The sequence below is a fragment of the Mobula birostris genome, chromosome 8 (genome assembly GCF_030028105.1).
Source record: "Mobula birostris isolate sMobBir1 chromosome 8, sMobBir1.hap1, whole genome shotgun sequence".
Classification (NCBI taxonomy): domain Eukaryota; kingdom Metazoa; phylum Chordata; class Chondrichthyes; order Myliobatiformes; family Myliobatidae; genus Mobula; species Mobula birostris.
This window is the reverse complement of record NC_092377.1, coordinates 91,444,593-91,468,230: the sequence shown is the minus strand read 5'-3', so window position 1 is coordinate 91,468,230 and position 23,638 is coordinate 91,444,593. Positions and strand designations below refer to the sequence as shown.

The 23,638-nt window shown below is 44.1% G+C and overlaps 1 protein-coding gene across 1 annotated transcript in view; it reads left to right on the top strand.

Annotated features, from left to right (window-relative positions):
* LOC140202015 (metabotropic glutamate receptor 1-like) overlaps window positions 1-23,638 on the top strand; it is a 195,872-nt gene that overhangs the window by 148,991 nt on the left and 23,243 nt on the right. Inside the window, exons 5-7 of the mRNA XM_072266881.1 lie at window positions 18,792-18,960; window positions 19,178-19,304; window positions 20,614-21,544. Of these exons, the coding sequence (XP_072122982.1) occupies window positions 18,792-18,960; window positions 19,178-19,304; window positions 20,614-21,544 (1,227 nt within the window). The remainder of the gene's footprint in view (window positions 1-18,791; window positions 18,961-19,177; window positions 19,305-20,613; window positions 21,545-23,638) is intronic.

The window sequence follows — 23,638 nt, the reverse complement described above, 5'->3', positions numbered from 1 at the left end:
TGTTGGAGTTGAAAATGCTGTGAAATTCTGAGAAGCTGGAATTAGTGATTTATCTTTAATCAATATTGCCAATGATTTTATCCCTTCTATTATTTGCAGCCTATCTAAAAACTCATCTAGAAACAATTGTCTTTGGCAGCATCTTCACCTTGATAAAGACAGTCAAAAAGTGTTCATTTAAAACCTGTGCCAATCTCCTTTGTGATTACTCATTAACTTTGCCCTTCCTCATCAAAGCCAAAACAAAAACTTCAGTTGCTGGAAATCTGAAATAAAGAGAAAATGTTGAAAATATTTAGCAGGTCAGACAGTATCCATGGAGAGAGAAACAGTTAATGTTTCAGATCTGGATCCTTCATCAACACTGAGAAAGACATAAAAGTAAATTAATATTGAATCAGAGATGGGTAAAACAAAAGGAATATCTCAGCTTGGATGCAAACCAATGATTTAATAGACCGGAACAGCACAGTACAGCCCTTCGGCTCATGATGTTCTGCTAACCTTTTTAACCTATTCCAAGATCTAACACTTTCCTCCCACATAGCCATCCATTTTTCTATCATCCATGTGCCTATCTAAGAGCTTCTTAAATGTCCATAATGTATCTGCCTCGACCACCAGCCCTGGCAGGGTGTTCCAAGCACTCACCACTCTCTGTGTAAAAACCCTTCCACTGACATGCACACCACCCCCCGCCCCAAACTTTCCTCCAGTCACCTTAAAATGATTCACACTCGTATTAGCCATTGCCACCCCGGGAAAAGGGTGCTGGTTGTCCATTTCTTCAATGACCTTATCATCTTGTACTTTGCCTTGAAGTTCAACCTATCAAAATGTATCACTTCACGTGTTCAAAATACAAAGTGAAAAGTAAATTCATTATCAAAGTGTGTGTGTATATATACACACACATGAGGGGTGATTGATAAGTTTGTGGCCTAAGGTAGAAGGAGTCAATTTTAGAAAACCTAGCACATTTATTTTTCTTATATTTACACACTTAGTCCAGCGGTCGTGGAGCATACGGATCCCTTCTTTGTAGAAGTCAGCGTCTTGGACCTCCAGAAAGTGGTCCACAGCAGGGGTGATTGATAAGTTTGTGACCTAAGGTAGAAGAAGATGAGTTATTAACTTCAAACTTTCTGCATTTTCACACAAAGAGTTGAACTGCACGTGCATGTAACAAGAGCTGTATAACTCATCTCCCTCTACCCAAGGCCACAAACTTATCAATCACCTCTGCTGTGGCCCACCTGGAGGTCCAAGATGCTCTCGTTACATGCACCCACAGTTCAACTCCTTGAGTGATAATGCAGAAAGTTTGAAGTTAATAACTGATCTCCTTCTACCTTAGGCTACAAACTTATCACTCACCCCTGCTGTGGACCACTCCTACGAAGAAGGGATCTGTATTCTCCACGACCGCTGGACTAAGCGTGTACACGTAGGAAAAATAAATGTGCTAGGTTTTCTAAAATTGACTCCTTCTACCTTAGGCCACAAACTTTTCAATCACCGTGTGTGTGTGTGTGTGTGTATGTGTATATGTTACCATATACTACCTTGAGATACATTTTTTCAGGTATTCACCATAGAATAAAGAACTACAATAGAATTATTGGAAAATTACACACAAAGACTGCCAAATAACAAATGTGCAAAAGAAGATAAACAGGGCAAATAAATAAATAATGCTGATAACTGGAGTTATAAATTCCCTGAAAGTGAGCCCTTAGGTGGTGGAATCAGTTTAGAGTTGAGGTAAGTGAAGTTTTCCATGCTAGGTCAGGAGCCTGATGTTTGAAGGGCAATAACCTAGTGGTGTGGCACCCGAGGCTCACATAGCTCCTTGCCAATGGCAGCAGCAAGAAGAGAGCAAGGCCTGGATGACAGGATGTCCTTGAGGGTGGCTGCTGCTTTCTTGTGGCAGTGCTCCTTGTCGATGTGCTCAATAGTGGGGAGGGCTTTTCCTGCGATGCACTGGGCTGTATTCTTTACTTTCTGTAGGCTTTTCTATTTTTGGACACTGGTGTTGCAACCAGTCAGGATGCTCTCCACTGTGGATCTATAGATGTTCATCAAAGTTCTAGATGACATATTGAATCTGAGAAAGTAGGGCTGCTTTTGTATCTTCTTTGTGATGTTACATGCTAGCCCCAGGACAGATCCTCTGATATGATAAATGCCAAGGAATGTAAAGTTACTGACCCTCTCCACCTCCGATTGCCTGATGAGGACTGGCTCACAGACTTCTGGTTTCTTCCTCCTGTAGTCAATAATCAGCTTTTTGGTTTTGCTGACGTTGTTGTGGTGTCATTTAAACAGATTTTCAATCTCCTTCCTCTTTGCCAATTCATCATCACTTTTGATTCAGTCACAACAGTGGTGTTGTCAGCAAACATGAGTATGGCGTTGGAGCTGTACCCACACAGTCTCAGGCATAGAACAAGTAGAGCAGAAGGCTAAACTCAGAACCTTGTGGTACACCTGTGCTAATGCTGATCGTTGAGGAGATGTTGCCTATCCTTACTGACCGAGGTCTGAAACTAAGGAAATTGTGTTTCCAGTTGCACAGTTTAAGGACTGAACTCCTTAAACTCCTAATCAGCCTATGCTTCTCCAAGTGCTCATAAACTGTGTCTCTAAGAATCCCCTCCAATATATTGTCCACGACTGATGTAAGACTCACTGAGCTATAATTCCCAGGATTATCTTTATTACCTTTCTTGAATAAAGGAATGACATTACCACACTCCAATCATCTGGTGGGACTCCTGCCACTGAAAATGCAAAGATCATTGCCAGAGGTGCAGTAATCTTTTTCTTTGCTTCCCATAGAATATCCCATCTGGTCCCAGGGTCTTACCTATCTAATATTTTCCAAAAGTTCCAGCATATTCTCTTTCTTAACATCAGCATGTTCAATGCTATCTTCACATTCGTAAAGGACTCCTCACTGGTGAATATTGAAGCGAAGTATTCATTAAGGACCTTACTTACTCCTCTGACTCCAAACACTTTTCCTTTTTTTTTATCCCTGCTTGCTCTTACCCTCATTCTAGTCATCCTTCTATTTTTTACATATGAGTAGACTACCTTTGGGTTTTCCTTAATCCTACTCGTTAAAACTTTCTCATGTCCCATTATAATTCTCCTAAGTCCTTTCTTAAGCTCCTTCCTGACTACCTTATAACTCCCCAAATCCCTGTCTGATCCTTGTTCCCTAAACTTTAAGTATGCTTCTTTCTCCCTCTTGAGTAGATGTTCCACATCTCTTGTCAACCATGGTTGCTCATCCTACCATCCTTTCCCTGCCTCAGTGGGGCAAATCTACCCAGAACCCCATGCAAGAGCTCCCTAAGCAACTTCCACATTTCTGTAGTGCATCTCCCTGAGTTCTTCTGTTCCCAGTTTACACTCCCAAGTTTCTGCCTAATAGCACCATAATTACCCCTCCTCCAATTAAATACTTTTCTGTACTATCTGCTTCTATCTCTGTCCAATGCTATGGTAAAGTTCAGGGAGTTGTGGTCACTGTCTCTGAACTGCTCATCCACTGAGAGATCTGTCATCTTATCAGGGTCATTGTCTAGTATTAGATCCAGCATGGCCTCTCCTCCAGTTGACCTCTCTACATATTGTGTCGGGCACACATAACAGATTCTGTCTCATCTACCTGATGAAGGATCTTGGCCCGAAATATCAACTGTTTATTTCCCTTCATAGATGCTGCCTAACCTACTGAATTCCTTCACCACTTTGTAAATGTTGCTTAAAATTTCCAACAGCTGCAGAATCTTCTGTGTGTATGATTTTCTCCCCCATATAAACTTTTGCACGAAGGAGGTGCCAATCAATATTAGGGAAGTTGAAAGCACCCATGACAACAACCCTGTTATTTTTGCACCTTCTCAAAATCAGCCTCCTGATATTTGTGTCTCTATTGCTATTGGGACGTCTATAGAATACTAGAATCGCAGTAGGATAATTGTTCCCTTCCTGTTTCTGACTTCCAACCACACTGACTCAGTAGACAATCTCTCCACGCTGGCCTTTGTTTCTGTACTTATGATACTACCCCTGATTAGCAATGCCACTCTCCCACCCCTTTCACCTCCCTCCCTGTCCATCTGAAACATCTAAACATTGGAACATCCAGCAGCCATTCCTGCCCTTGTAACAGCCAAGTCACAATGGCCACAACGTTGTAATGTGGTAGACAGAGTGTGATTAGCATATTTTTTCTGTGTTATTGATTGCTACCAGCAGGTTGTCGGACACACCCAGCAGTGTAGTCCTGCCAATACAAATGAAATGAGAAAAACTGACCAAAAATCAAAGAGGGATGGCTGGGAGAAACAGCCAGCTCTGATAAAGACAGTTAGGGTGTACTACCTATACTAAATATCTAAATATAGAGAATAGTGTCTGAAAAACTCCATTATGCTCAGAAGAAAGATGAGGTTTTGTCCCTCGTGTGTGCATTAGGCCTTGTTGTAACAATGCAGGTGAGGTAGTGGGCAGTGGCTCCATATGTCACTACTACAGGGCGTGACGACCCTGCTTTACATGGGTCCCGGGCTCAGCTGGCTCCGGCTGACAGTACCCGGTACGGGCCTCTATCCAGGGTTACGGATCCCACTGCCTTGTGGGTATCTTCAGGAGAAGAGAAGGCTAAGGCGAAAACCCAACACAAATCCAGAGTGGAACCCCTAACGCGGTTGGATGACATATCACATCACCTCCCGGCAGCTCCTGAAGCCAAGTTGATGCCAAAAGTACTGTTTCACATTCCTTTGGACCACATCTGCGAGGACGAGAGGGGGATCTTGATGTCTGGGCAGCCCAGGATCTCCATATTCATCGCTCAGGTCTGCACCCCGGGATGGGCGCATCCATTGTCTACTTAGACAGACGGAGCCATGAATGAATGAACAATGCGGGAAGTCACCGACTGAAAGGCCAGGGTGGATGGAAGAGACTCTGCGGATGCTGGAAATCTTGAGCAACAAGTGTAAAATACTGGAAGAACTCAGCAGGTCAGGCAGCATCTGTGGAGGGGAATAAACAGACCTAGACAGGGTCTAAAGTGTCAACTGCTTATTTTTCCCTACAGATGCTGCCTGACCTGCTGAGTTCCTCCAGCATTTTGTGTGTGTGACTCAAGGTCAGAGTGGGACTGTGATAGGAAGGTAAAATAGCAGTTAGAGTGCTCAGAGTCAGTCTTGTGGTCAGAATGCAGCAGCTCTATAAAGTCATCTCCAAATCTGCATTCATTTTCTCCACTCAAGGGAGGCCATGTTAGGAATACCAAATGCACTGCACAAGACTGGAAGGAGTATAGGTAAACCCCTGCACCTCAAAAACTACTGGTTCCAACCAGGAGTAGAATCACCTCCCCTCCTCTTTTGGGACATCTCTTTAGAAAATATTTAGTGGGATTTTTAGAATATACTCTTAGAGTACATTTTACTTTCATGGATGATTATTTGAGATATATGTATGTTTTGCATTTTTAGTATATTACATTAATACATTATTCTCCAAAGAGCCTTTCCAAAAAAGTAAAAGATTCCAAACATGCAGACTAGTTTTATTTTAAGCATATTACCTGTGGTTGCTTATGTGGGAACGTAGTTTTGTGGGTGGTGGCAGGGGTGTTTTATCTGTTGTATCATCTGTGGTGTTTAATTTGGATCATTTATTTGATGGGATTTATCTTGAATTATTATTTGAAGATATTGATTTGGGAGGTGATGTAGGTGGTGTTTATTTGGCATGTATCATTTTGGGTTCTTGGATTTAACATAAATAACTGAGACTTGCAGATAGAAACTCAATGGCCACTTTATTAGGCACACCTGTACACCTGCTCGTTAATGCAAATATCCAATCAGCCTATCACATGGTAGCAACTCACTCCATGAAAGCATGCAGACATGGTCAAGAGGTTCAATTATTGCTCAGACCAAACATCAGAATGGAGAACAAATGTGATGTAAGTGACATTGACAGTGAAATGATTGTTGGTGCCAGATGGGGTGGTTAGAGTATCTCAGAAACTGTTGATCTCCTTAGATTTTCATGCACAAAAGTCTCTAGAGCTTACAAACAAAGGTGTGAAACACAAAAGTCATCCATTGGACCACAGTTCCATGGGAGAAAACACCTTGTTAATGAGAGAGGTCAGAGGAGAAAGGCCAGACGGGTTCAAGCTGACAGGAAGGCACCAGTAACTCAAATAACCAGGCGTTTCAGCAGTAGTATGCAGAAGAGTATCTCTGAATGCACAACACATCAAACCTTGAAGTGGATTGGCTACAACAACAGAAGACCACGAACACACACTCTGTTATCCTGCACTGACACGGAATAGCTGTCTTGCAATAAATTTTAGGGTTGTATTTTTTACCCCTCTTGGATGTGCAGAAATACCTCCTTCCCCTACATCCCCCCAACCCACTGTGTATTGTTTTTATCGCCCATCAATGTTTTAAGATTTTCAATCTTTCATTCCAATATAGAAGAACATTTGGCCCATTGAGTTCATGCCAGCTCTTGGAACAATCCCATCAGTCCATTCTCCCTTTATTTCCCAGTAACCTATTCCCTTTCAAAATGCCCATCAACACCATCCCCCCACCTCCCGCAGCCTATTCCCTGATACTCCTGCCACTCCCGTACACACATGCGACTCATTGTGGCCAATTAACCTACTAATCAGCATGCATTTGGAGCCCCCAAAGGAAACTCATGGAGTCAGCACAGGGAATATACAAACCCCACTCATACAGCACCGGAGGTCAGGGTTGATTCAGGGTCACTGGAACCATGAGATGGCAGACCTGCGGTGAGATCGTGCCCTCATCAGTGGCTGTTGCATCTTACTCTGAAACAATCACATCATCATCGGCTGATAGAAATCTCCATCCTTTCACAGATTTCACACAAACAAATTAATTTGTGTAGATGTACAAACAAGAACTCAAGTAAAGAACCTACAACATTTTTGCATAGTTGGCTTTTCTCCTTATTATGTAACCAATAAAATGCAATAGATGATCACATTCACACCAATATGAATATTGAAACGACGGACGTCCACATAGTGTCTGTTGCTCATCTTAATTTACTGATGAGAACTGTTTATTAGCCAAATCTGGACTCACTATTGGCCACATGACTAATGAATGCTTCCTCTCATCCTCCATTAACTTATCCTAAGATTTCCTTTCACTCTGACCTGGGAGCAGACTATCACTCCCAATCACACCGCATAGGTACTCAACGTGATAGTTTCCAAGGTAAAGGTCACGGCTGCAAAGGATAACCAACATATCTATAAATCTATAGTGAATAAAAATGGTTCATGAAATGAATAAGGATGCTTCAACTTTATCAAACCTTGCTCCAATCACAGCTGGAGTGCTACATGCACCAAGGTATAGAAGGTACAGGGAGTATGGTAGATTGGGAAACCACCCACCAGAAAAAGAAGGATCTCCCAGTGGCCACCCATTTTAATTCCACCTCCCATTCCCGTTCCGGTATGTCAGTCTATGGCCTCCTCTACTGCCGCGATGGAGCCACACACAGGTTAGAGGAGCAACACCTTCTATTCCATCTGGCTAGCTTCCAATTTGATGACATGGACATTGACTTCTCGAACTTCCAGTAATGCGCCCCCGTTCACCATTCCCCATTCCCATTTCCCTCTCTCACCTTATTCTCCTTACTTGCCCATCTCCTTCCCGCTTCCCTGTCTTCCATGGCTTTCTGTCCTCTCCTATGATTCCCTTTCCCAGCCCCTTATCTCTTTCAGCAGCTCTTTACTTCACCCCTCCCCCTCCCTCTCCCCCGGTTTCACCTATCACCGACTAACTTGTGCTTCTTCCTCCCCTCCACCCACCTGCTTATTCTGTCTTCTCATCTTTTTTCTCCATTCCCGCCAAAGGGTCTCAACCCGGAACATCGCTGGTTCACTCTTTTCCATAGATGCTGCCTGGCCTGCTGAGTTCCTCCAGCATTTTGTATGTGTTGCCTGGATTTCCAGCATCTGCAGACTTTCTTTCATTTGTGATGGGAAGGATGGTAATAGTGCTGGAGAGGGTGCAGTGGCGATTCACTAGGATCCTTCCTAGAACGGAGCAGTTGGGTCATGAGGAGAAACTGGAGAAGCTAGGCCTTGGAGACAAGGAGGATGAGGTGCATAAAACTGAGTCATAGATAGGGTCATCTGCAGGAAACCTCTGCCCATGTCGGAGGTTGAAAGGTATAGAAAACAAAGGGATGTAGGTTTTGAGTAAGGGCAAACAGATTGCGAGGGAATATGAGGGAGGGATTCCTTCTTTACCTGGAGTGTGGCAAGTGTTTGAGTAGTTGAAGCTGGGTCCCTTTCAGCACAAGCATTATGATAAAGGTTAAAATTGCTCAGGCATAGGGGACTCTGGACCAAGAACTGGGTAAAGGAATTAATACTGAAGGGTACCTAGTGGCTTGCATGATTGAGACAGGCTGAATGGCCTGATTTCATGCTGTATGATTCTATAGAAGTTAGAATCCATTGCCTCACTCCCATCTTCGTTTCCTTCCATGGCTGCTGTCCGAGGCCGAACGATTGCAACCTCCCTTATCTGAAAGAGTTGAGCTCATGATCTCCAATCCTCTTTATCATTTGTCTGTTCTCCTCCACCTCTATAACACCACCTATTTGTGTCACTGTTTCAGCCCATCTCATACACAAGATTCCTTCAGATTAGGCTGTCCCAATCGTCATCCTGCCAGCTTCCGCCTAAAATACTGTCTCCTCCGAAACTCTGCCACTTGCATCTGAACTGAACAGCACCATCCTTTGGGATAAGCTGCACAAATAATTGGCGGCATGAGTTTTTAAGGCACTTCGGATCTACGGGAGATGAACTCAAGAAAGGAACATGTGATGCATAATTGAACTATGTCTGTCTGATGACTTTGGGCAGCATTCAAAGTCTTTGGTGTTGATTTCAGCAGGTACCCAGGGGTAAAACAACTGTTCAGTGGCTTATCAATCTCCACCTGAATTGTGGAGTGTCCACTTCCCCCTACAGATGCCGCCTGGCCCTCTGAATTCCCCCAGCAGTTTGTCTTTCTCTTGCTCTTGACTTCAGCATCTCCATTTCTGTACTTTACTCATAAAGTATTGACGGTAAAAACAATTGTTACACGGCTTTCTGTACATTGATTCAATTTATGCTCGAAGAATAAGTCAACACCACTCATGTTTGTTTCTTAAACATGAAATGTGAAACGTTTGAGAGCCTGTTACCAGGCGATCACAGAACGGAAAAGCGTTGTACCTCTAATTCCACACTGAGTTGTGAAGAGGAGGAGAACCGTGTCCATGGGACAGGCACAAACTACAACATGAGGCACTGCTTTGGAGTTCAAAGCCCTGGCTCCTGGATGCAGTGTCAGGTGAGTGAATGCACCCAGTGCCCTGCCTGTCTCAGACACTGCTCACCTCCCCGACACCATATTCATGTTCCCCGCCACACCTTCACACATTTACTGCGACTCAAAGCTTGGCACCAACATCTCGCAACTTGGACACAATGCCAGCTATTCAACTGCGAGACTTGCTGGCCCACTTTACTCCCCCACTCGGAGGCAGCAGCGCACCAGGTCAGCTGGATCACCTTACACTGGTACGAGACATGGTGCTCCCATGACTAGAGTATCCATTGGAGACACCACGTTGACTCCACGGCTAAGGAACCTCACCAGTACCTCTACCTCCCTCATTATGATCTTGCACGTTATCATTTACCTGCTCTGCAATCCCTGGGCAGCTGTTACACTTCATTCTGCATTGTTATTGCTTTACCTTATTCTACCTCAATGCACTGTCTAATGATTTGCTCTGTATAAACAGTATGCAAGACAAACTTTCCACGGTGTCTTGGTCCATGTGACAATAATAAACCAATACTATTACCACTACAGTATCGATGGGCAGAAACATTGCAAGGATTGTATGACCTCCAACTCACCTTCTTCTCTGCTGACTTACAAGCTGAACACAGTGTAAGCATAACACTCTCTCCCATTTCCTAGCTCCATCCCACATCCCCCATCCATCACCATGCCCAAACCTGTTCTTCACCTTGTCCCGATCCTTGCGTCTTTCTTCCTCCAGATGACCAAGGACAGCAACTCGGCCAAGCCGAGGTGAAAGGGCAGACAGGAATTGAACACAAACAAGTTAGCATTCCCAACCACCAGCTCGGAAATGCTCAGAGTTCAATGCAGAGGGGGAATCTGCATCTGATGTGGTGTGATGCCTCACTCAAGATGCTGAGGTAGGGACAAAGACAGAATCTAACACCATCCAGCATGGAAGTGGTGGGTCAGTTCAATACCAGGTTAGCAGACAGCAAAACAGAGTGTCCCAAAGCTTACATTTCAAGATTCAAAGTACATTTATTATCGAAATATGTATACGTTATACAACCTTGAGATTCATCTCCTTACAGGAAACCCAAAAGAACCCATAAAAACAGACCGAACATCCAATGTGCAGAGAGAGAGAAAAAAGAACAAATCATGCAAACAATAAAAATAAGCAAACAGCACTTAGAACGAAAATGAGTCCTCAGACACGAAGCCTGGAGCAGCTGGAGCAGGCCCACAGCCTGAGCCTCAGTTCATCACATAGCAAAGTAAAACATCATGGAGCCCGGAGCAGGCCCACAGCCTGAGCCTCAGTTCATCACATAGCAAAGTAAAACATCATGGAGCCCGGAGCAGGCTCACAGCCTGAGCCTCAGTTCATCACGTAGCAGAGTAAAATGTCGTGAAGCCCAGAGCAGGCCCACAGCCTGAGCCTCAGTTCATCACGTAGCAGAGTAAAATGTCGTGGAGCCCAGAGCAGGCCCACAGCCTGAGCCTCAGTTCATTATGTAGCAGAGTAAAACGTTGTGGAGCCCAGATCAGGCCCACAGCCTGAGCCTCAGTTTAACACATAGAAGAGTAAAACATCGTGGAGCCCAGAGCAGGCCCATAGCCTGAGCCTCAGTTCATCACGTAGCAGAGTAAAACATCGTGGAGCCTGGAGCAGGCCTGCAGCCTCAGCCTCAGTGCAGCAGAGAGCTGAGTAAACATCACATCACGGAGCAAGCAGAACTGGCCTGACCCTTGCCTCTGGTCCTGATACCCTGCCTTTTCAATCCATCTGGCCCAGCGTTTAAATCGTCCAAACATCAAGTCATTCCTCACTCTGGGACGCAGGCCCTGAAGCACTGATACACACTGGGCCTGGGCCCCGGCCCCGCAACCACGTTTCGGCCTGTACCCGTCCTATCTAAACTGGCCTGGCACTTAGACTGATCAGACCTCACTCTCGGTTTAAGTGGACAGGAACCGAATCTCCTCCGCTCCAACTTTGCTCAGCTCCGCACACCCTGACTCCGCGTCGACTATTACTTGACCTCGCTCCAACTATTTCTCCTCGAACATGCCTCAACCTTGCTCCAACTTTGACCCTCAACTTAGCCTTGTCTTTATTCACCCACTTCATTGTTTGCGGTGATTGTTTACCATAATTTTTTTTAATAGAAAAAGTATTACTAATGAAGTGTTTATCTATATTTCTTGCTTTGGGAACCACCAGTAAGTTGTTGCTCACCCTTAGTAGCGCCATCTTAAACCAGAAGCCAGGTGTTTCATTGCAGCTTACCAGAATAACCAAAGACGTGAATAGCACAGACCTGCTATGTAGTCAGCACAGTGAATACTATTGTTCAAAGGCACTTGGAAGTTACTAATATTGCTGAGTTGCCACCCTGGGAGAGTGCATGTGGTGTATGGAGCATCTTTCAGGATCCCACTCCCTCCATTTGGCCAATGCCCTTGCTTTTACTTAATAGCCACCCACCCACCCAACACTGCTGCCACTCATACTGAGAAGGTGCATTTCTAACTAAACTCATCAACGCACAGTTTCCTTGGACACCAGGGGAAATTGAACAGTCATACATGCCTTCAAGGACTTTAGCTGAAGGGTCTCAACCCAAAATGTCAACTGTCCATTTTCCTCCATAGATGCTACCTGATCTGCTCAGTTCCTCTGGTGTTTTGTGTGTTTCTGATGTTCAACGAGTTGGCCACCCGTTCTTGTAGGTGAATCGCTATTGTTCCATGGCAAATTTGTGAGACTTGGCTGCATTAATTCAGAAGAGAAAAATAAAACCTTGAGTTTCCTGGTGCTTTATGTCAATTGCTCTTTATGAGAATTGAGCATCCGTACCAATTATCGGTTGGGTTTCATTCCAGATGTAGCAACACGTTTCATCTCCTTTCCTCTCACTTCTCTGATCCAATTATCACCCAGGAAAGAGCTTCTCTCACACATACGCTGCGTCTCCATGAAACAGCAAGTAGGAGCAGATATTTCTGGGAACACACAATGACAATTTGCATTTATATAGCACCCAGGAATGGCAACTGACACACGTCTGCACTGAGCCACATAAGGAAGGAACAGCATTGATGATCAAAAGCCAAACACTTGGTGGAAGAGGCCTTAAGGAGATGTTGGAGCAAGGTGGAGAGTTAAATAGAAAGGTTAGAGATAACTAAAGTTGAAGAAAGGAGTTAAAATACGATTTATAATTTTAAAAATTAGAAAATTAGTTGCATACATACAAGATAAAAGGACATAACTGGCCATGACTGGGGATGCTAAAGGAACTTTGCCCTAAAATGTTCAAAGTTTAATGACTTTATCAGTAGCAAAGCCAAGCGTGTTCTCAAATAAACAACATACCTGATAACCCAGTCACAGATTGGGGCCTGATAATGTGCTGGGGCAAACTTCAAGCATTACCATATCTTGTTCCAGAAACAAATTCGCACATATCTTTAAGATCTGCAATGCATGCTGCTCACACACAGAAGCCTCACTATCCTGCTTCTTGACCACGAATGGTTATTATTACTATTATTGATTCTATGAATTCTATTTAGGTGCCAAGTTGGCAAATTACTTACTTTGTCAGAAGTTTAAGGGCTCAAGTCCCATCCCTAAAACCTGAGTAACTCATTGATGCTTGTGTATTATTTGATTGATCCTACAATATCAATTAATTGAATTGACTTTATTTCTTACATCCTTTGCATATGTGAGGAGTAAAAATGTTGCCACTTTTACACTTCTCCTAATTCCTGCTATGATCATTTTAAGAGCTCTTATGGCACTTTAAAAATAAGGATCTGGGAGGTCTTGCAGTTTTCACAAGGGGATCTCATTGAAACGTATCAAATGTTGAAAGGCCTAAATAGAATGAATGTTTCCTATACTGGGGGAGTCTAGGATGGACAGAGGGCACTGCCTCAGAATAGAGGAATGACCATTTATAACAGATAGAAGGAGGAGTTTCTTTCACCAGAGGGTGGTGAATCTGTGGAATTTGTTGCCACAGGCAGTTGTGGAGGCAAGGCCATTGGGTGTGTTCAAGCTGCAGGTTGATAGGTTCTTGATTAGTCAGGGCATGAAAGGTTATGGGGAGAAGGCAGGAGAATGGGGTTGAGAGGGAAATGGATCAGCCATGAGGAAATGATGGAGCAGATGCGATGGGCTAAATGGCCTAACTTTGCTCCTATGTCTTCTGGTCTGACGGAATAGTAGATTGAAGTTGTTCGGCAGATGAAGGCACCATCCTCTGTAACGTAGCAATGGTAAATGAGGAGGCCCAGAAGTCCAGAAGTCAGGGAACGCAAAATTCTTGAAAAGGTTGCAGAGCTGGAGGAGGGCAGAGAGTTTAGAGAAAATGACAATGGAGGGAGTTGAGCACATTTGAAAATGAGGCAGTACCTAACTACAGGCCAAGGTGGGTCTTCAGACAGAGGTGAGATGCGAAAGTGAGATTCAGGATGAGTAGAAGTTAAGGGATATGGAAGAACAAAAGAGGACAAAGACTACCCAGAAGGACAATGAACTAATTGAGTCAGGGTCTCACGAAGGCATAGATGAGGAATAAAACAGTCATTGGTCTGGGTTTACAGCCAGTGTGAGCAAGGAAGGGGCAGGTAGTCAGCAGCTGCAGACAAATTTGATCTGGTGCAAAGGATCTGCTCCCTGTAGCTGAGCTGCTGACCAAATCTTTTTCTGTTTTGTTTCTTTTCCCTTCGTGTAGCTTGTTCAGGGCTCAGTATATCTTAAGTAATACACAATTGTGCTATGATATCACTTAAATCCCATCTACACCCATTCATCTGAAATACAATCTAAGTTGAATTGAGATTCTCTCCGATATGAGTATGTACAATGTGAGTTAAGTGCAAGGTTACCTTTAAGTACTGAATGTACCTCATAGTTCTACATTGATACACCAGATGCTGCAATTTAGTTGAAAGTTACATCCTTCAGTGAAGGCTGTTCTGTTTATAACTCCATCTCTAATCACCTTAGTGTGCAACACAAACTCAGATAATACCAGCATCAAGTTTGGGATTTTGCCTCGTGAGTAAGTAGGAAAAATCGAGAATGGATTTCCATAAGTAGAGTGGTGACTAACTGCAGGCAGTAGAGGTCTTGGCTGTATTGTGGAGCCTGAGGAATACAAGGAGGTATGAGCCCTATACATAGAAGGTGGGGCAATGTTCATAATTGAAATAATATCCAGGGATGACACTGAACAATGGAACATGGTAACACATGAGGAGAGAAAGGTGACAGTGTTGCTGGTCATAGGGTCAGTGATAGTATCAATTTCCAGTAAGTTGGCAGCATCACAGGCTATGAACTAGGTATCATGTCAACTTGAAGGAACTTTTTAATTCAATGCTATCAGAGATTTTTCAAATGCTACAATTTAGGCACATGCAAGGATCAAAAGAAATGGGTGGTGATACGTGATTGGGCTGTAAAGACAGGAAATAAAAACATGCAATTTCCAGACGTTTTGGGTCAGGCAGTATGAGATTGCCTGTTGGTTGGACTCACTGATGAGAGAATTTGGGTGACGCTGTTTAATGCGACTAACCTCCCTTTAGAGGGAGCAGTATGATGGTCACCAGTACGGAAATGGTTTAAAGATGTGAGGTGGTTTCACTCAGGGTGCCATTCGGAAGTGTGAGTATTGAACAAACAACAGAGTCTGGTAATGAAAGCAGTATCTTTAGTGCAAAATCCTTGGGTCACAATGCCCTGAAAGGCTGTAACAATTAGAATGATCACCAGAGAAAGTGCTCCACTGCCAGGGTGTTGCAAATGCATCATGGAGCACCAAGAATGACAGTATACTCACTGACTGGGACACTGGTGGATCCAGGGTCACAATCCCCAAGGCAAGTAAGACCTTGCCATAGAGGGAGTACAAAGAAGGTTCATCAGATTGATTCCTGGGTTGGCAGGACTTTCATATGAAGAAAGACTGGATGAACAGGGCTTGTACTCGTTGGAATTTAGAAGATTGAGGGGGGATCTGATTGAAACGTATAAAATCCTAAAGGGATTGGACAGGCTAGATGCAGGAAGATTGTTCCCGATGTTGGGGAAGTCCAGAACAAGGGGTCACAGTTTGAGGATAAAGGGGAAGCCTTTTAGTACCGAGATTAGGAAAAACTTCTTCACACAGAGAGTGGTGAATCTGTGGAATTCTCTGCCACAGGAAACAGTTGAGGCCAGTTCATTGGCTATATTTAAGAGGGAGTTAGATATGGCCCTTGTGGCTACGGGGATCAGGGGGTATGCAGGGAAGGCTGGGGCGGGGTTCTGAGTTGGATGATCAGCCATGATCATAATAAATGGCGGTGCAGGCTCGAAGGGCCGAATGGCCTACTCCTGCACCTATTTTCAATGTTTCTATGTTTCTATATGATTATGTGGGGACTATAATGTAACACACAACTGGACACTGGTACGCCACTGTGTGGTTTTGGTTGTGAGCTGCGGGAGAGAGTGTCATGCAATATGGAAGGGTGACTCGGTTGGCAGTGCAACCTGTGAGCTGTTGAGGTGAAGCTTGCAGCTGACCTAATTGTATTGAAATGATGGCTGATGGGAGTTGGTAGGTGAGTGATGGGACGTGGTGGCTTGAGCAGCATCTAAAGCTGGTGACCCAGTTGATGGAATATAGACTAACTGCCAATCACTTGTGATAGGTTGTTGAACTCCCAGTAAGACTGAATCCATCTCCTTTGTCCCCACATTTTCAAGGCTTGTCTCCTTACATTGATCTGCAAAACCACTTACTCCTATTGCAATCTGAACTAGTGTTAGAGAGTTTCATGCATCTACCAAGTCCAGCACGGACTCAAGAAATCCATTGTGTTCCCATAGCACCAATTTTCCAGATCATCTTCAGTGGTGTCATGACAATCTTTCCCTCAATGTCAGCAAAACAAAAGAGCTGGTCGTTAACTTGAGGAAGGGAGCAATGCACATGCCCTTGTCTACATCAACAGTGCTGAAGTTCAGAGGGTTGAGATTTTTAAGTTCCTGGGAGTGAACATCACCAATAGCCTGCCTTGGTCCAACTGCATAGACATCTTGACCAAGAAAGCTCACCAACGCCTCTACTTCCTCATTAGCCTACAGAAATTTGACAGGTTTCCATCGACTGTCACCAATTAATATCAACGCACCATTGGAAGTATCTTATCTGGATGCGTAATGGATTAGTATAGCTACTGCTCTGCACATGACCACGAGAAATGCAGTGAGACATGGACACAGCTCAGCACTTCATAAAACCTAGCCTCCCCTCCTCTTTGTATGTGCTCCTTGCCGCTTCAGGAAAGAAAGCAATATAATCAAAGACACCAGCCACCCAGATATTCTCTCTTCTGCCCTTTCCCATCAAGCAGAAGAGACCAAAGCCTGAAAGTACATACCACCAGGCTCAAGGACAGCTTCTACCCTACTGTTATAAGACTATTGAATAGTTCCTTAGTACATTAAAATGGACTCCCGACCTCCAAATCTACCTCACTATGACCTTGAACTTCAGGGTTTAGCTCCATTGTACTTTCTGTCGCTTTACACTTTAGTCTGCATTTTGTTATTGTTTTACCTTGTATTATCTCAACGATTTGATTTGTATGAACAGTATACAAGGCAAGCTTTCCACTGTACCACAGTACAACAATGGTTCCACTTAATACCAGAAAATGTATACAATATACAACCTGACATTCTCACTCTCCACAGATATCCTCGAAACAGGAGAACCCCAAAGAATGTATGACAGAAAAAGTCGTAAGGACCCCAAAGCCCCCTGCCCCCTCCCCAGGCACAAGCAGCACCAACCCTCCCCCCACTTATTCTAGCGAAAAGCATCAGCCTTCCCACCACCCACAACAGCAAAGTCCCCAAAGAGAGACCATGGTCTGCAGTACATCAAATCTAATTGTTCATTCCAATAATTTGACATGACCCAGGCTCTCTCACTAACAAGGGAGAGACAGATATCACTTGCACTGCAAGAGGGGAACAAGCAGTCACTGTATCGTTGTTACAGTCACCGTTTGAAGCATTGCTTTCACTTCGAGTTCCCCGACTTGAGAATTGGCAGCAAACTCTCACTCACCATCGAGAGAGAGGAAGGGAGAGAGAACAATCGATCACTAAGTGCAGAGGCCTCCAACGGCCACTCTCAGTGTCACGAAGTTTTGGCTCCTGCTACACTTCAGGATACCGGTGAGAATCCATGTCCACAGGGACAGTCAAGGCCAAACCCCAAAGATGCCCAACTTCAGGCTGAACCTGGAAAGCTCCAAGAACGGGAACACACCGCCATGCAGAACTGCAGTTTGAGTGCTGCTGTAGACCAAAGACCCCAACAGGTCTCCAGCCACCTTGAAAAGGAAAATAGAGACATTAAAAGAGGAAGATTTCGATTGTTACTAATAAACCAATTCCAATACAGTTTGTGGTCCAATTATCATAAACCATTTGGCCACTGTTTGAGGATTATAGGGTTCAGCCCTCTATCAACTACCTCAACATTAAAAGGGGAGCTGTAAGGACGCTTGAAAAGAAAAATGCTGGGCTTGGGAAAAATACATGTAGAAGTAGTTGGATAGCAGTTACAAGGTAAGATGGGATAATTGGTCTCCTGAGCTGAGAAAAATTATTAAATTATCTAATTGAAGAACAAGTACAGTAAAACTCAATTAATCTGGTGTCTAATTGTTTGGAAATACTGATATTCTGGGTGTGCAGTCACTCATTAGACGGGATTTGTGAACTGAGTGCGAATGGAGCGATTGGCTGGATCCAGGAGGTCCAGAGCAACCCATTGACCCCTCAGTTAATGGTAAGGCTCCGTGCCATAGAAAGGTTGGGAACCCTTGGTCTAGACTGTGGGCCAGATGTAAAGAGCTGGGGTTTGGGTCTGGAAGATAGGTAGGCTTGTAGCTGAAACTGGAATCTGGAGTGTTTGTATATTCCCTGCTCCCTTTAAAACCCATTGGATTCACGGGAAAATTTAATACACTGAAAAAGTGAAATTAAGGTATTGTATGTTTGGATATTCATGGGAGAACCATCCAATAGTCTGGAAAAACAGCGAATCCAATACCATCCAAAGGTGCCAGGTTATTGGATTTTTATGTACCTTTTGCAATCCCAGTGGGAAGTCTTCCTCAAGGAGGGAGTGAGCCAGAGACTTGGTGATAAAATGCCATAGTCTGTCTAACTTCAGGATCTGCACTCCGGTTGCGTGAAGTTCTTCCCCACTATTGGAGCACAACAGAAATCCCGACTACAGAATGCTGGTCCCAGTTAAACTTCTTCTTTGTATTGCCAGGTATGATATTATGAACCTTCAAATGACAGAACATGGTGCTTACGACTACGTGAACATAGGGACTTGGCATGAAGGGTCGCTGGACATAGATGACAACAAGCTGCAGATGAACATGACAAAGATGGTGCGTTCTGTCTGCAGTGAACCATGCACCAGAGGACAGATTAAGGTGAGTTCAACCAATGCTCGGCCTTATGAAGGTTAGCCAACTAGCTGGGATAAGCTACTTCTGCTTAACGGGAACCCAGGGTAAACAAGTCCTCTTATGCTGATGATGGCCACGCAAAATGTGCAACTCTTTTTTTTCTCTCTCTATACGTCCTGCCAGGTGATTCCCAGTGTTTACTGCTGAAAGCACACTCTTTTTGTCTCCCCCATTTGGGCAGGTTATTCGGAAGGGAGAGGTGAGCTGCTGCTGGATATGCACCACGTGTAAGGAGAACGAGTACATGCTGGATGAGTTCACATGCAAGGCCTGTGAATTGGGCTGGTGGCCAAACGCTGATCTCACAGGTAACTGACCTGAGATAATGGGTATCATCCTTGTAAAAGGCATCCCAGGGAGTTGGGGAAGGTACCATATCACTGTTTTAATGTAGAAAGGAGCTCTTCTCATTGCCCGGGTCATTGTTTAGTCTGCAAACCAACAAAAGCTTCAAAAAAATTCTATCCCTGTTTCAGTGGCAATAGAAGTAAGTAGTATGTATTTGAAAGGGGTTGGCGATTTAAGATTTTCTTACCTTTCATAGAATCACAAAGCATCACAGCACAGAAACAGGCCCTTTGGCCCAACTTGTCTATGCTATCCTAGTTGCCTAACTGAGCCTGGCCCATGTGACCTACATCCCTCTAAACTTTTCCCAATCTTATACCAGTTCAAATGTCTTTTAAAAGTGAAAATTGTACCTGCCTGTACCACTCCCTGTGGCAGAATGATCCAGATGCACACTATACTTGATGAGAAAAAACTGCTCCTCATTTCCATTTTTAAATCTTTCCCTTCTTACTTAAGCCTATGCCCTTAATTTTTGCACTCCCCCCCACCACCCTAGGAATAAACTGTGCAATTCACCTTGTTTACACTGCTCATGGCTTTGAAAACCTCTATAAGAACACACCTCTGCTTCCTGGGCACCAGAGAAACCATCCTAGCCTATCCAGACACAACGGGCTGCATATGAGCAATAGTAAATCCGCTGGAGGAACTCGGCGAGTTGAACTGCATCTGGCAGGCAAAAGATTTTCAAAGTTTCAGGTCAAAACTCAAGTCCTACACAATTCCTTACCGCCCTACAGATGATACTTGAGTTGCTGAGTTCCTCCAGCAGAGTGTTTGTTGCCCCAGTCTACCCCTGTAAATCCAACCTTCCAGTCGCAGTAACATACTGCTAACTTTTTCTGCACCCTTTCTAGTTGAATGGCATCATTCCCATATCTAGTCCACTACCTAGTCATCCATAGCCGGGGTCTTGTTATCTGATACTCATGCACCGAGTATCCTGTTATTGGTTGGTAGTCCATGGATAGAGAGTGGCTGTTGGTATCACACCCCAGTCACTCTCAGGGACTGCATATTCTTATCTTCTAAGTTTTGTTGGCTTTTCCATCCTTTAAACATTTTCTCAGTGATCCAACAATGAAGGGAGTTGAGCCTTGGGTATTATATACTACTGAAAGTGTGCAGAAAACATTGCGTTTATATAGTACAAAAGTTCCTTACAGGAATATTGCATCTAAGTGTGGAAGAAAGCAGTTTAAAGAGATTATCAAATTTTTTTATGTCATTTTAAGCTTTAATTTCTTCTTTCTTCCTGTCCAACAGGTTGCCAGAGGATTATTGTGAAGCACCTGAGATGGAGCGATGTGGAGTCTGCTATTGCCGTGGTCTTCTCTTGCCTTGGGATCCTCGCTACCATGTTCGTCACCCTCATTTTTGTGCTGTACAGGGACACACCAGTGGTGAAGTCCTCCAGCCGGGAGCTCTGCTACATCATCCTGGCCGGCATCTTCTTGGGCTACATCTGCCCATTCACCTTGCTGGCCAAGCCGACGCTGACCTCCTGCTACTTCCAGAGAGTCCTGGTGGGACTCTCTGCTGCCATGTGCTACTCCGCCTTGGTGACCAAAACCAACCGCATCGCCAGGATCCTGGCCGGGAGCAAGAAGAAGATCTGCACACGGAAGCCCAGGTTCATGAGCGCCTGGGCTCAGGTGGTGATTGCGTCCATATTGATCAGTGTTCAGCTGACCATTGTGATCACACTGTTGATTCTGGAGCCTCCTACCCCTGTACTTTCCTACCCAAGTATCAATGAAGTCTTCCTAATATGCAACACCAGTAACCTAGGTGTGGTGGCTCCCCTAGGTTACAATGGGCTCCTCATCATGAGCTGCACCTATTATGCCTTCAAGACAAGGAACGTCCCCGCCAACTTCAATGAGGCCAAGTACATAGCCTTTACCATGTATACGACCTGCATCATATGGCTGGCTTTCGTCCCGATCTACTTTGGTAGCAACTACAAGATCATCACTACCAGCTTCTCGGTCAGTCTGAGCGTGACCGTGGCCCTCGGCTGCATGTTCACCCCCAAGATCTACATCATCATCGCCAAGCCCGAGCGCAATGTCCGCAGCGCGTTCACCACCTCAGACGTGGTGCGCATGCACGTGGGTGACGGGAAGGCAGCCTGCAGGTCCAACAGCCTGCTCGACATGTTTAAGAGAAAGAAAACCAGCAACAGCAACGCGAGGTAAGGAGATCCAGTTGAGGACCGCTCTGTGCCTTGCACTGAGGGGACCCCACTTTTCTAACACGTAACCATCCCTGGTGCTCAGTTAATGGTCTAACCTTCGCGTGCACACTTCTGCAGTGGAGTCTTGTGAGATGGGGCAGTGATGCAAAAGGCAAGATGCAGAGAATTGTAGATCTGTCATCATAATGTGAGCAACAGGCATTCAAGTCAATTCAGTGATCTTCAGGGATAGGAGCTTAGCTGGCCCACAAAACACAGTAAACCTTGCCCACACACAAAAAAACCCTCCAAAATTAAAAAAAAATACCCTCTTGTTGCTGTGGAGTCCACTTGGTGTAGTGTTACCAGGACAGCAACATATTGTTCATGGAGCTGTCTGGCAGTTTACAAAATTCTGGTCCTACCTTCCCTGAAGTAGGCATTAGCTCAGACGCCCAAGGCCATGGCTCTAGGATACAGGGACAACCTGTACTTGTCTGGTTAAAGATTGCAATGTTGACCTTTTCCTGGAGCAAAGCACAAGCCAATGTGCTCCACTCTTTATCCAGATGAAGGTATTAAATTCATGACCTCTCCTCACTGGGAAGGAAGCTCTTCCTGTTCTTCTGGTAGGTGGTCATAATCTAAAAAGAGAACTTCTCCTTTAAGCCTGTTGTACTGGTGTGGAAATAATCCCAGCACCTTAAGTTACTGTCTCCATCAGAAGTGTTACCAAGAAACCACATGTATTTTTTCCCAGAATTTTCCATGTGAAGTGTTGTGCATGGTATTTTGTAAACATTTGCAGTGGGTCAGACCACGTACCAGGAACAAGCAACAGAAGTATTCAACTATACTGTATTGCGATTCTGTACCAAAACATACCATCACTTCGCTTGTATTTATTAGTTCACGAAATGTTGATGTCACTGGCAAAGGCTGTACTTATTTACCATCACTAATTGCCCCTGAACTGAGGCAGTTAACAATTAATTACATTCCTGAGTATACTGTCTTCAGCTGAAAGGTGTCCTTCCCTGGAGGAAGTTGGTGAATCAAATGAGGTTTCGTTTTACGATAAACCTGTACCCTTTTGGTTCACTGCTACTGAGTGGCTTTTAGTGGCTAAAATTCTACCATTTTTTTTAAATATAATTTTTATTGAGTTTTCGAAAAGAATACATGAAAAGATAATATCTACCCTCCCCACTCCCCTTAACCCTCCCCCCCCCATATAAAGTCCTACCTAAAAAAGAAAGAAGAAAAAAAAAGAGCCGCCTGGGTGTTGGAAGGTTTCCACATGCTCCATGGAATTCAAAATAAATTTGGTATACTTATTCGTTACTTTCCCCAAGGGACCAAGATCTTTATCGGAGCACTTAAATATGCCATCCTATCTTTTGTAAATAAGGGCGCCGAATATTCAAAAATGTTACATATTTATCTCTTAAATTATAAGTAATTTTTTCGAGTGGAATAGAACTAGCCATTTCATTATTCTAACGATTCATACTTAAATACGAATCAGATTTCCAATCAGGCATAAAAGAGGAAACATGGGCTTGGCTCGGAGGTGGTAGTGGAAATCTGTAATAAGTACTTTGCTTCAGTGTTCACCTGAGAGAGGGACCTTGACAAATGTGAGGACAGCATAGAAAAGGCTGATATGCTGGAACATGTCGATGTTAAGAAAGTGGATGTACTGGAACTCTTGAAAAACATTAAGATAAATGATTCCCGGGACCAGATGGGATATACCCCAGGTAACTATGGGACGTGAGGGACAAGATTGTTGTGCCTTTCGCAATGATCTTTGCGTCCTCATTGTTCACAGGAATAGTATCAGAAGTTTGGAGGGTGGTAAATGTTATTCCTTTGTTCAAGAAAGGTAATAGAGATAAAGTTAGGAATTATAGACCAGTGAGTCTTATGTCAGTGGTGGGAAAACTACTGGAGAGGATCCTTGGAGAAAGGATTTACAAGCATTTGGAGAAGAATAGTCTGGGTAGGGATAGTCTGCATGGCCTTTGTATGAGCCAAGTCATGCTTTAAGAGCTTGATTGAATTCTTTGAGGAAGTGACAAAACAAATTGATTAATATATAGTAGTGAA